This window comes from Linderina pennispora (genome assembly GCF_002104995.1).
Source record: "Linderina pennispora strain ATCC 12442 chromosome Unknown DL89scaffold_35, whole genome shotgun sequence".
Lineage (NCBI taxonomy): Eukaryota > Fungi > Kickxellomycota > Kickxellomycetes > Kickxellales > Kickxellaceae > Linderina > Linderina pennispora.
In genome coordinates this window covers 57,827-74,182 of record NW_024468283.1, presented here as the reverse complement: position 1 = coordinate 74,182, position 16,356 = coordinate 57,827, and the positions used below count along the sequence as shown (strand labels likewise).

General features: G+C 57.1%; 3 protein-coding genes across 3 annotated transcripts; 1 reads left to right on the top strand and 2 right to left on the bottom strand.

Moving 5' to 3' along the window:
- Positions 1-37: 37 nt before the first annotated feature.
- On the bottom strand, positions 38-2,602 carry DL89DRAFT_271117 (zincin; the record flags this gene model as incomplete). The annotated part of the gene is made up of 11 exons (XM_040888867.1): positions 2,455-2,602; positions 2,101-2,255; positions 1,958-2,054; positions 1,663-1,825; positions 1,605-1,608; positions 1,397-1,472; positions 1,076-1,375; positions 678-1,043; positions 471-624; positions 290-447; positions 38-251 (listed from the first exon to the last, which is right to left on the bottom strand). Coding segments are annotated over exons 1-11 (1,709 nt in total), but the record flags the coding sequence as incomplete, so codon positions are not given.
- A 787-nt stretch (positions 2,603-3,389) lies between these two features.
- DL89DRAFT_117755 (uncharacterized protein) lies at positions 3,390-4,149 on the bottom strand. Its single transcript, XM_040883170.1, has one exon. It carries the CDS (start codon positions 4,047-4,049, stop codon positions 3,456-3,458), a length of 594 nt encoding a protein of 197 aa, XP_040739595.1. The 5' UTR covers positions 4,050-4,149; the 3' UTR covers positions 3,390-3,455.
- Positions 4,150-13,671: 9,522 nt separating this feature from the next.
- Positions 13,672-14,088, top strand: DL89DRAFT_117748 (uncharacterized protein). The gene has a single exon (XM_040883169.1). The coding sequence runs from the start codon at positions 13,802-13,804 to the stop codon at positions 14,039-14,041; it is 240 nt and encodes a 79-aa protein (XP_040739594.1). The 5' UTR covers positions 13,672-13,801; the 3' UTR covers positions 14,042-14,088.
- The last annotated feature ends 2,268 nt before the right edge of the window (positions 14,089-16,356 follow it).

Sequence of the window (16,356 nt, the reverse complement as noted above, 5' to 3'; positions counted from 1 at the left end):
AGTGTGCCGGTGGCGGGTATGCGGCTGCTGGAAGTACTGGTTGGGCGGGGGAGCCTTCTTCGGGCGGCGGCATCCGGTACAGCACGAGAGGCAGCGGCAGCAGAGGCTGAAGATAATGCACAGGAGGATCAGACCAACGGCAATGGCCACGGGAATGGAAATGGCCAGGTTGCGCTGGAACAGCAGCAGGAACTGGTAGAACCAGTTCTCGCCCTTGCACTTGCCTGACCGGCACTGCGCGTGGAAGCCCACTCAGTGCCGTCGGTGAAGCTCCCAGACATGAAAACACACATGCCTAGGCTGCCAGGCCGCGAGCACTGCAGGTCGCACGGGTCGCCGCCGACGCTGATAGTGCAGCGCTGCGTCAGACCGTCGGAGCCGCCGCGCGCTGCACACTGGGCATCGCGCGACGTGCATTGGCCGGACGCGCATTTCAGCGAGCCGTTACTGCACCCGGTCCCGTCCTTCACGTGACGGTCTCTGGACACGTCGGGGACTGGCCATCGCACACCTCGGCAATGTCGCACTCGGAGTACTTGGCGCGGCACACCGAGTCCTTGGGACGGATCTTGCACTGGTTGCAGCACAGATCGTTGGCGTCGGCGCACTGGGCGCCGGCTTGAGCTTGCAGGTGTGGGCGTCGCAGCACGGGTCGTTCTTGCATGCCTCGCTGGTACCGCAGTCGCACTCCTCGCCCGACTCTTTGATGCCGTTGCCGCACATGGCCGTGGCTAGAATGCTGCGGCCGCCTGGGTCCTGCAGACACTGCACGCCTGTGGACTTGATGGTCTTGCAGATGTTGCGGACCGAGCATGGGCTGAAATCGTCCGAGGTCACGGGGCTGGTCGGGTTCATCAGATACCGGCCCTTGCAGTCGCACCCGTCGGCGCACGGACAGCACGAGTTGCAGGCGTTGCCCGAGCACGGGCACTCTTGGTTGGTGCAGTCGTGCGATGCCCCAAAGTTATGGCCGACTTCGTGCGCCACGACCTTCCACTCGTCACGCGAGACCGCCGACACGCCGGTGCCCGACGACACACCCCCTGCTCCGTCAGCGTCGACGTGCCAGTGGTACACATGGTGCCGACCCACGCCAGGCCAACCTCAGTACCAGTCGGGCAGTTGGTCATCAGGTGCCACAGCCCCGCGCTGTCCTTGCCCTTGGCGCCGCGCCAGGCACTGAAGTCGCTCAGACGCTTGTCAATTGTATACGGGTCGCTGCAGGCGCGGTTCCATGCCTTTTTGTTGTCGATCTGGTCCGGACACGTCAGCTCCTCGATCTGCAGTTCAATCAGGCCCAGCGCCACATTCAGCTGGCGTTCATATACGGCGCTGGCCTGGTTCCAGTCGCTGAGAATCTGCAGCCGGCCTTGTCCTGCGACGAATACCGCGTCACGTACGTGCAGTCGGCCGCCGCCCCCATGTACAGGATCTTGCGCACCGGCAGACATCCGGCGTCCAGAGCCTCGGAGCTCTGGTCAAACGTTGTGTTTGCCCGCGCTTGAACAGCCCGCGCACCGCGTCCCTGCGCGTCCGCACCGCATAGAACGGATCGCCTGGCTTCAAGTGCCTCCGCCTTGCCGCCCAGCCGCTGCGCCCCGCACGTTGCTGGTCTGTCGTCAATCAGGTCTGCCTTGCGATAGATGATTCGAGTTGGCGTACCGCATGCGCCGATCCCGGGCATACGCATTGGCCAGCATCGGGTCCGAGTCGCGCTTGGTGGCTGTGTAGGCGCTGGCCGGCTTCACGTAGAACGTTTCGCCGTTGACCGAAAACACTCCATCCAAAACCGCCCGTCCGCCCGCCGATGCATCCCGGAACACGGCTACGCGTGCCCACGAGTGCCGGTCGTCCGAAACGAATACGAGCCGCGCATGAACCGGTCCACTTGCGCAGGCTCGCCGATACATCCATTGGCTTGCTGCGCACCCACGCGCAGCACATGCCCGCGGTACACCCCGATGTCGTGGCGTGGCCACCGCCGAGCGCACGATTGTGCCGTCCTGCTGCGTCCGGTGCTGCACAGCCTCCGGGTGCAATAGGTCGTGGTTTGGCTCCAGCACCAGTGTGTATGTAGTGTTGTAATGCCTGCAGCTCCACGTGGAATGTCCCGTCGTCGATCATGTCCTGCAATGACTGCCGCTCGTGGAACGACCGCTTCGACACATGCTGAGGCGCTGTGAACCGGTGCACTACCGGGTCTGCCAGAAACTCATACCGAGACAGCTGCGCTTCGCTGTTGCGTGTCGATCGTCCTACCATAAACAAGCTAGGGTTAGCATTATCCTGTTCAGGCCCAGTGTGAGGAGCACAGGACCAAGCAACCACTCAAGGAAGAGCGCAGACCGCCCCCCACCATGAGTATCTTTCCTGCACTGCCAATGCTGCCCGCTATGCAGTAATCAAAAACTGCATGTGCTGGCACCCCCCAAGAATCCTTCTGCGAAGCTCTACCTTGCACCACCACCGCCGCCATCTGCAGTGCTGCCACGGCAGCCGCCGAAATATCCTGCCTGCCTTCATATTGTCGTATTTGTCTACTTGTGTTGCCCAGGACCCCCTGTGCTGAACCCCTGCTTCGAAGTTCTATTTACAATGTGTACAGCTGGCTCCCAAGGACTCTGTGCAGGTGCTATGAATTCAAAGTGTGCAAAATACAGAAAGTGTATGGGAAAATAAAAAAGCGAGGCGAAAAGGTTTCCAAAAATATGCTGTCTGCGCTGAGAAACAGCCCCTTGTGTTCCTCTGTACACCACCGCTCAAAAATGCGTCAGTTTTCCCTCAACCCTCCACACTACTACTCGCCACCAAACCTGGAACAATGTCCGTGTGGGCTGCCAAACCCCACTCTGCACTTATCCCCCCCATCCTGCCACACATCCGCATGTCCACTCTATCACCTAGGTCTTGGCATCGCCAGCTACTTGTGCGAAAATCATGACATCAAGCAGAAAATAGAACTTCTGGAAGGCCATCTATTTTTGGATCAGCTCACATATCTGAAAATTCAGTTCCCACCCACACGCTTCGTTTGCCACAACCCTTCCGTGAACACATCCGTCACCATCGGCTTGTGCTTCAGCGACTCGCGCGTCAGCAACGCCCCAGCACTATGGTTACGCCACCCATTGCGGTACCGCTGCGCCGTCTTCTGCCAGAACATCTCCAGCGAATTGCTGTCGTCGCAGATCTCAATGAAGTTCGCCCGCAGCGCATCCGGGCTGGGTTCCATCGGCGCTGCCGCCGCCACCGCCTGTGGCGTGCTGGTCCCCGAGTTCTGCATCCCCTCCTCTCCGTACTGGTTTGGCGATGGCGTCATGTAGTAGTAGTCCGGCGACGCCTCGCGGTACTCGCCCGGCCGCGTGTAGTCAATGTAGTGGTCCCCAATCACCAGTGGCAATATAGGTGCCATCATCCCCTGCGACACCATCCGCGTAACCGCCGCGTTGATCGAGTCAAAGTCCGTCGGCAGCGACCCAATGTCCCCAATCGCCGAGCTGTCCAGGGCTTGACCACCCGTCTTCGCCGATTTCGCTTGGCAGAATCCTTGCGCGATGAACGCTTGTCCAGCACCTGGTGTGGCCACATGTGGTGCCGTGCCCGCACCGGGTAATACATTGATTGCCGCCCACCGCCTGCTGAGCTGCCCCCTGGCGACATCGTTCGCTCATGCAACCCATGCCCGATCGCCGCCGTGCTGCCATCGCTCGGGCTAGCCTCAGCGGACTCAGCCTTGGATGCAACCGTAGCTGCTGCTGCTGCTGCTGCTGCCGCTGCAGCGGCCGCCATCGCTGACGGTGCCAGACTCTCACGTCGCCCCCCATATGCCCCACCGCCAGCTGCCACAGCGACATGGGACGCGCTGGGATTGGCTGCCAGCGTGTTGGTCGGACGCATCCGGTTCTGGTGCGACGTGTACAGGTAGTTGTTGATCCACAGGAAGACCCCTGGAGAACAGATCTGCACAAACGCCGTGCCTGACCGGTGCACGTACTGCGTAAATTTGTGCCCGACCCGCTCAAACGTGTACTCGCGGTGAAGCAGCTCATCCGCTGGATATGCCTCCTCAGCCTCTACATCTAGAATAAAGTCCTGCTCCTCCAGCAACTCGCGCTCAAACGCGTACTTTGGCAGGCACTGCGCCATGCGCCGCACAATACGCGCCTTCCGCCTCAGCTTTGCAATCTGCTGCTCGTCCAACTCGGGGTCTTCGTCATAGTCGTCGTCAGACACGTCATTTGGATCCTCAATGTCCGCCAGAAACGCAAACTCTGACACCCACTCGTCATCAAATATCGTCTCCACGCGGGGCGGCGGCGCTGCCAGCGTTATGCGTATCGGCGAATGGAACGGATGGTTGTCCTCAATCAGCGTGTCCTGCGCACGCGGTGCCTCAACCAGACGCATCCCGCACCGCTCGGCTCTGCGCGCCCACCCCTGCACCAGCTCGTCAATCAAGTGGTTCGTGCAGTTCAGCCAGTTTATCGACAGGTGGAAACATGTCATCGGGTTCTGCACCGCATCCAGGTGAACCAGACAGTTCTCGATCCGCGTCGACTTGCGCGTTTGATCCAGATCCAGCGCAAACATCCGTGACTGCTGCATGCTCTTGGGCAGGTCGCGCAGCGTGGGCTTCCGCGCAAGCTGTGGAAACATGTCTGGTGTGACACGGTACCCTGCGCTAAAACTACGCGTGTGGGTCTGCGCCCTGGGGGTCTCACCCGCCACCCCATCGGACTGCCCCGCATGATCCGCCTTGGCTGTTTTCACTCATCACAGACTCGCCTCCCAGCGAATGCGCCGGGGTTTGGCCCACTATTCCCTCCGCCTTGACCTTGTTCAGGGCCTTGTTCTGAATGCTCATGTCATGCGCGATGCCCTGAGCGCCAGCCTCGTGCTCTGTACCAGCATCCGACCCAATGTTTGACATAGTGTGCACGTCATAGTCGTTGTTGACAGACGGCGCATTGCTTCCATGCCGGCTAGCTGGCCGACTCACTGTCGGCGACGCATTAGTCGACCCGGGCGTGTACTTGCTGACCACATCACTGAAACCCATGGTCGCCATCAACGACGTCTGCATTCCGCGCAGGTGCGGATTTCCAAGGACACGCGCACCCAAAGACGCATCGGTAAACTGGTAAAAATGGTAGCCGTCCTCGAATATCTGCCGCTCGCCCGCATGCTGGAACAGCTTGCGCTTCATCATGCGGTTGCCAGCCTCGACAGCCTGTGCTCGCGTACTGACGTTGGCAAAATTGACCAGAATCCAGTCCACTAGCTGGTACCCCACAAAGATGTTGTCGTAGTACGTGAAGTGCCAGCGCACATTGCGTAGTTTCAGCCCGACCTCGTGGTGCTGCAAAGCGAACGCCAGCGTATTGGTAGGAGACTCCACATTGAGCGAGTCACCCAAGTTGAGCCTGCGCGCAGCGGGCGGCGGCAGTGCGATTGGTTTGTTCGGATCCAGATAGTTCTTTTCGTGCATGTGGCCATACAACTGGTGGCTCAGGTACGAGATCGGATACAGTGACGTGTACCGGATCTGCATCAGCGAGCTGGGCATAATATCATGTATCCCGATCCGCTTCTCATTTCCAGCAGCAGCAGTAGCAGCCCCATCCTTGGCAGGTACCCTACCCACGCTACCACGCTGCTGCTGCTGCTGCCTATGCCTATGCCGACTATACACAATCTTCTTCATATCGTCCGGAAGCGCTGCCAAAAACTTCCTCTCCAGGCCCTCGCGCTCATCATTCCGCAAGAAATTCAAGATATGGTCCAGGAACTGCTCAAAGTTAGCAATCCGAACATCCTCGGTCGACATGTGCGGGCTGGTCTTGCTGTTGAAAATCGTGTCGTTGCCAAGCTGGTCAACCGGAATCAGGATATACCTCGTGCGCCAGTACTTCATTGCCCGCGTCAGGTTGGTCTGGTATCCAACGATCAGGTAGTCCAGGTTGTTCCAGTTGACCTCATCGTCGCTCGGGTACTGGAAATTGATCCCTGCTGCCTGGTACCCCCGGGTGCTATTGCGCGACCACATCAAGCAGTTGTACTTTACCGGGCTCTGGTCGAACGGCTTATTGCGCTCCCATCGTGTCACAGCCACGCCAGGCATGTGGTTCGTGCTGCTACTCTCCTGGAACTCGAGCCGCTGGATCTGTCGGCCGTTGCTGAGCCAGATCGTGTTGCCCGACTTTTGCGAAAACCCTGGATACGACATCAGCCCAGGAAGAGCAGCGCTGGTCGACATGTACGTAGAGTCGCTGAAGCCTGTCCTATCCGCCTTGTCCTTGCGCGCCTCCAGCTTAAATCGCGAGCTGGTCATGTTATCCAGCGCTGTGCCAACTGTGTTTCCAGCCGCAATAAACTGGAACCCCTGCGATAGCCGCTGGAACACCATCTCACGCAGCATCCTCAGCGTCATGATATCCTTGGGCGACCGCAATCTTGCCAGCGCTCCTAGCGGCCGGCCGGACTGATCTGTCTCGTTGCGCAGCAGATCGATGGAATCGTCGGGATTCATGTCCGGTGTGGATATGTGGTAGTTGTACTGCTTGTAGTACACACCCAGCTCGCTAGGCACATAGTCGGTAACCAGTGGCAGCGATGCCGGTGTGCATAGCGACCGCCACTTGCTGGTGTATGACGAATTCGAGGCCCGTGTCGGGAATGCAAATGACCAGCGCTGCGATAGCTCGGTGGGCGGAAGAGGAAACAGCTCCGGATTGCATGGGTTGTAAGGATAAAACCCACATCCCAGTATGCTCCTGGGTACCCGCTCAATAGCCCCGACTGACGATGCTAGCGCAGCTTCGCCGGGCCACGATGACTTCAATATCTTTGGCGAATTGCTGTGCAGCTCCGACGACACCATCGGCACCATCGATGGCACGGCAAACCCACTGGACTGACGCGCACTGGGCGGTGTTAGCTTGAATTCACGATCTGCAGTCAGTGGGCTGGTCAGCGCAGCCTGGCGCTGTACGCGGAACGGCCCAGTGGACATACCACTGTCGCGTGCAAGTTGCTGTGAATGCGCCTTGCTGGCAGGCGAGCGGAACGTCCGTATGTGATCTGCCATATGCGACTGCTTGGATATTGACTCCGAGACACCGTCTCTCTTCTCTTGCGCTGGCGCGGTCGGTTGCTGCGAATCGCGGTCCAACTGAATCTCACGGGTGCGCTGCATCGGCAAGGCACTGTCCTGCGCAGCCACATCTCCTAGAGCGATGCTGTTGTGTGATGTGGTACACTGCGCTGCCAATGGTGCTGCCCCAGGTGCCGGCGATGCAGTAAGCATTGGCGACACGCTGCGTGCCTTGGCCAAGTACCCGGCACTCGACACATCGAGGCCTGCCCCTTCGGTAGAGTTTGCAGACGCCTCTGTGCTTGCACGACTATATGGTGTATCCTGACCAGCCTGAAGCTTGGTCTGGTGCTGATGCTGAGCGCGACGTCGTTGGTGGCTGCCTGCACTTCCAAACACTGATGCGCGAGCCATGTTGTTGGAGCGTCCCAACCGCACCTCCCGCGGAACTGACGACGAAATTGTGCCCTGGCCAGACACATGGGACTGCGGATTCTCCGGGTTTGTCGGCATATTCATCGGAATACTCAGCTGCGTCCGTGCATCTGGCGAGGCAGATGCCGATATCGGTATCTTGGCCGGCACCACAGACGATTGGCTGCGGCCAGGCGGTGAGCCCATGTCTGCCCGTACCATCGAATCGCTGTCCATCGAGCGCCGCTGGTGATCTGTGGAATGGGCCGACATTGCTGATGACAGTCCGCCCCCTTGGCCATAGTTCCATGACGCTGGGGTCGGCCGCGATGTTTCCATATCGCCTCTGGCATTCTGTTTGGCGTCGAGGCCGCTGGCGCTTGCACTCATCGTAACAGGACCCGAAGTGCCCCTCTCATCACCGAGCGCGCCGTCAGCATCCACTGCTGCCTCGTCGCTGCCGCCGCCTAAGATCGCCTCGCGGTCAAACTTTGCAAACATTTTCAAAAGCATGTCGCGTCTGTCACTCCGCTGTGCGTCGCCCCTGACGACCCGGCCATGCGAGAACGAACCAGCAGCTGTGGCCTCCTGCCGCATGCTACTAGCCTTGCCCCGCACAGCATCGGTTCCAGAGCTGTGGTCGGATTGGTATGTGGGAGCACCATCAAATGTGGCCATGGAGGCAACATCCTCAACTGACAGATGCAGCGCACTGTGGAGGTCAGGGATCTGCGGCGTGCGGCGCATGTACTCTGACACACCGGCGACAGCGATGTCGCCAATCTTACACGACGGCTGGAAATCGTCGGCGCGTGCCGATGCCCGCTCCTCGGCGTAGCTGTAGAACCCACAGTCAATCCAGTAGGGGAAGTAGCTGTACGTGGCGCGGCTGACGGATGGCGGATGGGCATCGGGTCCCGAAAAATACGGGTACGCGTCCCGCTTAATGCCCAGGATGCTCTCTGGCGCATTCTTCAAATCCTGCTCGTCCATCAGCACAGCAGCCACTGGGTTGCTATAGTCAGACGACATGCCGCCGATCAGCTCACTTGCTGCTGTGCCAAGGTAGTCATTGCTCTGCTTACTGTTTGCCGGCGCATTCCCCATCCGCCGCCCCGTTGCACGGTGTAAATACGGAAGGTACTCTTTAACCCACAGCTCATCGTCAAAATATAGCGGGTCGCTGGTCAGTGGGTCGCTGGTCTCGAATGCATCGGCCTTTATCCCCGAGCGAGAGGTGGATGGGATGCGGTCCTTTGGCCAGCCAGCCGCCAACCCCACTGCAGAGCCAATGGTGCCGCCAGGGCTGTCGCCGAGTGGTGATCCGCTGCGGACTCCGGCGTCTCTGAACCGACATGCATCCACGGCCTCCTGACGCCGCTGATGGACTGCACGCATGCGCTCAGTCTCAGAGGGCACCGGATATGACTTGAAGCGGAACACAGGCGGCTTGAACAGCGGCTTGGGCGCCAAGCACACGAGGTCGACACGCATGCCCTGGGTCAGCATGCGCTCGGTGGTCATCCGCAGCAGCTTCTTGGGCACATCAAACACGCCAAACGAGGGTGTGATCACTATAATGCTGAGGCCGGTTCGCGACAGATCGCGGTCCAGGTGGTTGCTGGCCAGCGTGTTGATGCCTAGGTTGATAGCCTCAAGGATGTTACCCTGGTTGGCCTTGGACAGATCCCCTCGCAGCCGGTAACCGCTGGAGTCATACATCTCCTGAATGTCTCGCCGATAGTTGCGGAACTCGGCCAAGATATCCGGCAGAAACACCGACCAGTCAGACCGCACATCCATGTCGGCAATGACCTTGTAGTAGTCACGGTAGTATCGGTCGCGGTCGCGGTCCCACTCGAGGTCCTGGAAGAACACGCTGTCGCTGGTGTGATAGCACCACCGCGAAAACATGACAATGGTCACCATGTGATTGAGCTGCATATCCGACCAGCGCTTGAACAGATCGGCCAAGAAGTGGTTGACAGCCTTTTCGAAGCACAGGTTGCTGTCCTCCTGGTACGACCACATCTCCTCCGACATCTGGATGAACAGAATAAACCGCCCTGACTCTGACCGGAAGATTGCCTGTGTAGAGTCGTCAATGTACCCGCACGCCACCTGCTTGCCATCCTTGTATATCCGCCGTACCGACGCGCGGATCAGGCCCTCCAGATTGGTCTGCTTGTTTGTGTGCACGACGCCCTTGGCCAGGTACCGCCACATCCGCCACATGTCGCTGCGCCCGACATATTGGTCACGAAACGCAATCTCGACATAGTCGGCGCGTATCAGCTCGCACTCGCTCTCTTTGCTGACATTGATTTTGCGGATGATCGCCTTCTGGTTCGACTGGTACTCCCCCCACAGCGTGCGTGCTACCGAGCTGATAATCGACGCCTGCAGCTGCTGCGCGTCCTGCTTCACCTCGCCAACCCTGACCAGAATTTCACGGTGCGGGTCGGGTTTTAGCACCTCCTCTTCATCGTCGCCGAGTCGTTCGCGCTCGCGCAGCAGCTCCACGTCGCTGTCAGGCATGTCGACGTGCCACCGGCTCTGCATGCTCGTGTACCATGACTTACCCTTCTTGCGAACATCGCCCAGCACCTTCCCAGACTCTGCCCTTCGCCCGCTAATCCTGCTGTCCAGCCTATCCTCTGTGCCCTGTGCACTGCTGACATTGGACACAGCTGATTTAGGCGACAGCACCGACCCGTTGCCCTTGCCCTTGCCTGCAGGCGTTGACTCTCCGGTGGCATGCGCAACAAGCGCCGGGTCCCCGTCCAGCGAGCCACGCGGTGACGCTGCTCCATTCTCGTCAGCATCGTACACCGGGCGGATCGCCACTATATCCCCCACGCACACGCCGGGGAAAAACGACGGGTTCAGCACGAGGTCGCTACGCGAGAAGGCCACTTCATGCACTCGCAATTGGCACGTTTTGGTAAATGTCGATGGCTTGCTCTGGGCATCGTCATGCTCGGCTGCTATGCCGTGGCCGGTGCTGCCGCGGTGGCCACCCGCTGTGCCGAATGACGTGGTGCCGCTCCCTTTGCCTTTGCCCGTGCGTTCGCCCAGCGCCTGCTGGCCCTCGCGGCGGAAAATCGACTTGCTTTTGCGCTGTTTTCGTGGAAACACCGGCTTCTGATCAGTCATTCACAAAGTATAATTTCAAATAGCGAGAGCAAGTGAGAAAAATGGGTGAAATTTCAAACAGTCTCTAAAAGTATAGGGGAGGTTAGACGGTGTGCTTCAGAGGAAAGGAAAAGCAAGAATGGAGCCAGCAGGAAAAAGGCGGGTGAGGTCAGACCACGCGTTGAAAGAAATTGCGCCTGCAGGATATTGCGTCCACGCTAGGCTGCTCATGTTTTGATGCGCTTGGCCTGGATCTGGTCCACCTGGACATTGTCTGCTCCCGGTGCCTTTCCCCGGGCCTCCTGGGCAGCACGCTTGTTCTTGCCACTGGGAGTCGCCGGCTTGCCCCTCAAGTTTTTGTTCATGTTTAGATCGAGCCGCTCTGTCAGTACCTTTGTGCCAACATTCTCATACAGCTCGCTGAGCCCAAGTGCCGCACACAGGTCGCGGTAGCATTTTGCGCTGCGCATGTCCACAAACACCTGGGACTTGGTGTCGGTGTACATCTGCATGATTGAGTACTTGGTGTTTGTGTAGTTGTTGGCCATCCGCACGCAGTTTTCGATGTATGCGTGCGCGACCTCGATCGCCGGCAACTTGCCTGCACTGCGGAAAACCGATGCATTCTCCACCACGCCCCGTGCTGACATTGCGCTGGCCGCACCTGTCTCTCTGCGTGCGCGGTCAAAGTCCTCGTAATTAAAAACATCACCGTTCAAGATCACCGGAATGTCGGGGACAGCCTTTACAATCGCATCCAGCCGCTTCCACATTGCTGGCTCGCGCGGCCGCATGTCCTTGGTACGACAATGCACCGTCAACGCTGAAATTCCTGTAGCCACGACTCGCTTCACCAGCGCCAGCGTCTTTTCCTCGTCGTCAAACACACGGATCTTGCACGTGATGGGCAGGTCAATGTTCTTGACGAGGATGTCTAGGATCGAGCACAGCCGGTCCGGGTCGGCCATCAGCGCTGCACCCATGCCTCCCTGGAGCGAGAATTGCTTGGGACACCCGCAGTTCAGATCGAATCCGGACACGTCCTGCATGACCTTCTTCGCTGCCGCCAGTGCCGACTCTGGCGCAGCAGAGCCCAGCTGGAAAATCAACTTGTCCTTCTCGTTCGGGTGCGTTGTGAACACATCGCGGTTGTTCTTGATGTACCTGACTACGCCTGTTTGCTCGTCAACCACCCGCTCTGTATCAGCAACGCTCTGATCCACGATCTCAGGCGACCACACTAGGTCGGCACCGTACTCCAGACAGAGCAGCCGCATGGGCAGTGTTCCAAGGCGCACCATTGGGGCCAGGAAATTGCCGTTCCGGTACCGGTCCCTCCATGCCTTCCGCGTGTCGTCGTCAACCATGGTTTAGTCCAATAAATAGAGAGAGAATTCAAGGCGTATTGAGAGGCTCAAGAGGAGAAAAAGAAAATCTCCAGCCGCAGGAATCTAAAAAATCTAATTCCGGTTTGGTTGGGAGTCTGGTCCAATCACTGCCACCAAGAAAACCTGCGGTACGGAGCAAGCCACCAACCACAAACTCACCACATCCAGTATGACAGGTGTGGGGGTGTTCGAGGTCTTCAGTCCTAACTATAGAGTGCTGCATGAATATTTGATAGAGCTCTAGTTGACAAGTCATTGACGGTCTGTGAGTGGATCGAAGGAAGCCTTGGAACCTTCCCAATACCCTAGTACTCAACTAGGCAATTGATTTTTCCTTGCTTTTGGGTATGCTGTAAGGCTGAGTCATTTTCAGTAGAAAACAGAGTGTAATTCACAACACCTCCAAAGCATTCCGCAGCCAGATATTTGTAAATGCGCAAGCTTTCCTCAAGATCTTGTGAGATGGATTACGGTAGGACTTATTCCGAGGTCGGTGGCACTCTAGAAATCAATTCCCTCTACATTGCATCACGACCCGAGTACTCAGGATTGGCCGCAGAGTGGATAGTGGCTCATGGGAAGACTTGAGGGGCCTTTGTAATGCTTCCTAAATACCCAGACAAGCTGTTGTCCGTTCCTGCTGGCATGGACAGCAAAGTGTTCTTCAAAGCCCCAGCACTGTCAGAGTCTAGCTATATGTCGAATTGCAATAGGAGTTGGCGTATGCAAGGCTGCCTTGTTCAGCATAATTGTTTTTAGGGATAGTGGCACCAACACATGGTGGTGAGTAGTTAACACCACATTCCACAAAACCAATAAGCTCCAAGTCTTCACCAACGACCAGGTACTCAGACACAGTAGTCATATATCAAGAATGCACAATCTGCCTGTCAAGGATTTCCTGCTGTCAGAGATGGGTAGCATCGCACAAGCGGACACGTACACAAGCAGCAACACCAGAGTCATATCAACAGAGTGGTCCTACTTATTATGCACTCCTCCGTATTAAACGGGCCGCCCTTGCCGCATGCTGTAGGCTGAGCCCCTTAAGCAGATCTCACTTTGGTTTGCAGCTCATGTTTCCAGTGGACCTCGGTCCGATATCGTATGTTGCAATCTATCCTACAGCTCGCCAGGTGATCGCTACCAACTGCTTCTTTTGTGCTGCATGCGAATAGTTTGCATGGCCACTCGGAAGCTGCGGTGTCAGGTCAGGCCTTGAACCAGCAGTCCGACTCTCCAACTTTGATCGAGCATCTCTGGAGATGGAAAAGCATGCTGTGGCACCGAAGCAGCTGGCTACTGAGGGCTCATCAAGGATTGCAATTGGTCTTGGGCGCAGAGTATCCAATCTTCCTGAAATCGACACGTTTGACTGAGCCATTAGCCATGCTGCAGAATGCATCTGGCAGTAGAATCAAGACTTGCCTGAATATACTCCCGCAGCACTTGGATCTATTACCATAGAGAGCAGTAGGCTTCTTTGCTTTCCGAGTCTCGGTTTTGGTGAGGAATGGATGTCGTGGGCTGCACCAACAGACTCACCACCCGGGCTCAATCAGGCTCGCAATTGCACGCATGGATCGGTTTTTAAATGCGGTGCTCGTCAAATACCTGTTTGCCATATCCTGGATCGTCAACAACCCTATCATAGCTACTAGTCAAAACAGTTCGAGGGACAACTACGATGCATTCTATGAATTTGAGAACAGCTGGTCAGTCAAAGCAATGCGCCTAGGTCCAAATATTGCATGCAGTGAGCGGAGAGGCGATGATCTTGCAAAGGCGGTGTTTATTGTGCTTTGTGCTGTCGCATGGCTGCGGGTCCAGGGTGATCGGGCCTGCATCAATGGCTTGGGACTCACATTCACCTTATTCAAAACAACAGCACATTGTATGCCATGCTCGCATTGATGCTACTGGCGATCCGCGACTCGGCCGAGTCTGTTCTGCAGTAGCGCGATTTGCAGCTCGCTACCTCATGGTCGCGCTGGACCGATTCCTAAAATAGAAACCATTGGATTGATACTTCCGGAAATTGTTTTTGTAATGACGGCCGTCTTCCTTTGCTTTCAATTCCACCCAACTCCTCTGCTTTTGCATCTCTATTCCCTCCTCTTGGTTATTTTGCTGGGCATAAACGACCACATTCGAATACTCTTTCCCTCCCTCATACTCTTCGGCTCCTCGTACTCTTCGCGCTTACCCTCTCCTTTTTCATAACACCACCATCATTATCAGATATCTCAACACGACCACAATGAAGTTTTCGCTTACTCTTGCCTCCCTTGCCATCTCTGCCGCAGCTGCCAACCAGTTTTCCGGTCTTTCGTACAACCCGAAACAGCTCACCAACGGAGACTGCCCGACTGTCGATACTGTCAAGGGTGATCTGAAGGTGCTGAGCAAGTACACCGACCAGGTGCGCATCTACAGTGTCCACGACTGCAACCAGGGCGAGCCAGTGCTGCGCGCTATGGAGAACACAGACTGGAAGGTTCAGCTCGGCCTGTGGGTCAACAAGAATGACACTGTCTATGAGACCGATAGGAACGAGCTCCTGCGTCTGGCTGGTGTGTTCGACTTCAAGAAGCATGTTACAGCTGTCATTGTTGGTAACGAGGCTGTCTACCGTAAGGAACAGACCTCGGCACAGATTGCTGACAAGGTCCGCGATACCAAGGCTGCGCTGACCAAGATTGGTCTGGGCAGCATCCCTGTCACGTCGTCAGAGACCTGGCCATTCTATGACAAGACGCTGGTTGACGCTGTCGACTACGTCAACGTGCACGCCTTCCCGTTCTGGGAGGGCACCGACATTGACGGCGCCCAGGACAAGGTGTTTAAGCACATTTATGACATCCAGGCGATCGCCGGTAAGAAGAAGGTTGTTGTTGGCGAGACTGGCTGGCCCGATAACGGTGGCAACTACGATGCCGCGGTTCCGTCGCTCAAGAACGAGCAACGGTACATGCGCGAGTTCATCTGCCGCGCCAACCTGGAGAAGATCGACTACATCTGGTTCAGCGCCTTCGACGAGGCATGGAAGCCTGTGACAAACGCCAGCGACGTCGAGACCCACTGGGGTATCCTCAAGGGTGACAAGACTCCCAAGTTCAACTCGCCAATGTACGACTGCAAGGGCTTCGTGCCAAACCCGAAGGAGGACGCCGAGGAGAGTGCTTCCGCTTCCGGCAGCCACCACGCCTCGGTCTCTGCCGAAGAGAGTGATCTCGAGTCTGACGAGGCCGGCTACGACAGCAAGTCTGGCGGACACTCCTCTAAGGCAGTTTCTAAGGCAGTTTCCAAGGGCTCGTCGTCAGCCGCTGGTTCTTCCAGCACTAACGGTGCCTGGTCGCTGACCTCAGGCTACTCGACCGCTGGTGTTCTTGCCTCAGCTGTTGCTCTGGCAGCCTCTGCCTTCTTCTAGATATACATGCCCCACGCTCTTTAGATAGCCTGGTCGCTAGTAGAGCCTATTTTATGATTCTCGATATTAAAAGCGCTTCTCAACCATACAAATGGGCAATTCTGAGCATGCAGAGTTGCAGAGTTATAGCGTTGGAGTGTGCTACAGATATACTAGTCCAAGATGCGCTCAAGAAGCTGCTCACACTGGTCCAGGTATCCAGACCCAAACAGGTTGTAATGGTTCACTGTGTGGTACAGCTCGTATATCAGCACTCGCTTGTCAAAGCCCGGGGCCTTGGGAATGATCGCATGGTACGCATTAAAGCACTCAGGACCGAACCCACCGAACATGCGCATGATGCCGAGCTCAGCCTCGTTGTGACCCCAGACTGTAGCTGGATCGAAGATCACAGGCTCGCCTGCCTCATCAGCAGCACAGTTTCCGCTCCAAAGGTCACCATGGATGAGCGCAGGGGTGATGGTGATTCCCGAGAAGTACTCAGGCAACCTCGCGAGCAGCTCGTTGCTAAGCGCAGCAACAACGCCTGTGAACCTTGCCAGCGAGAACTGAAACTCCAGGCGCATTCTGAGGAACTCGACCCAGTCATCGTTCCACGTATTGGGCTGGGGTGTGCTGCCAATCAAGTTGTCGACCTCAAATCCAAATCTGCTTGGCCCCTTTGCCAAATGCAAATGCGCTAGCTGTTCGCCCATCCGCTGTTGGTTACGAAGCGGCCGCATAGGTACGTATTCGGTGACAAGGAAAGCACCGTCGGAGATCCCACCGACTCCGATTGGAGCCGGAACCTTGAAGGTGTCGGTTGCCCTCAAAGCTGCCAGCCCCTTATGCTCGGCGGCGAACATAGCTAGGCACTGCGCCTTGCTCATTTTCGGACCAGCCATGTGGACTTTGAC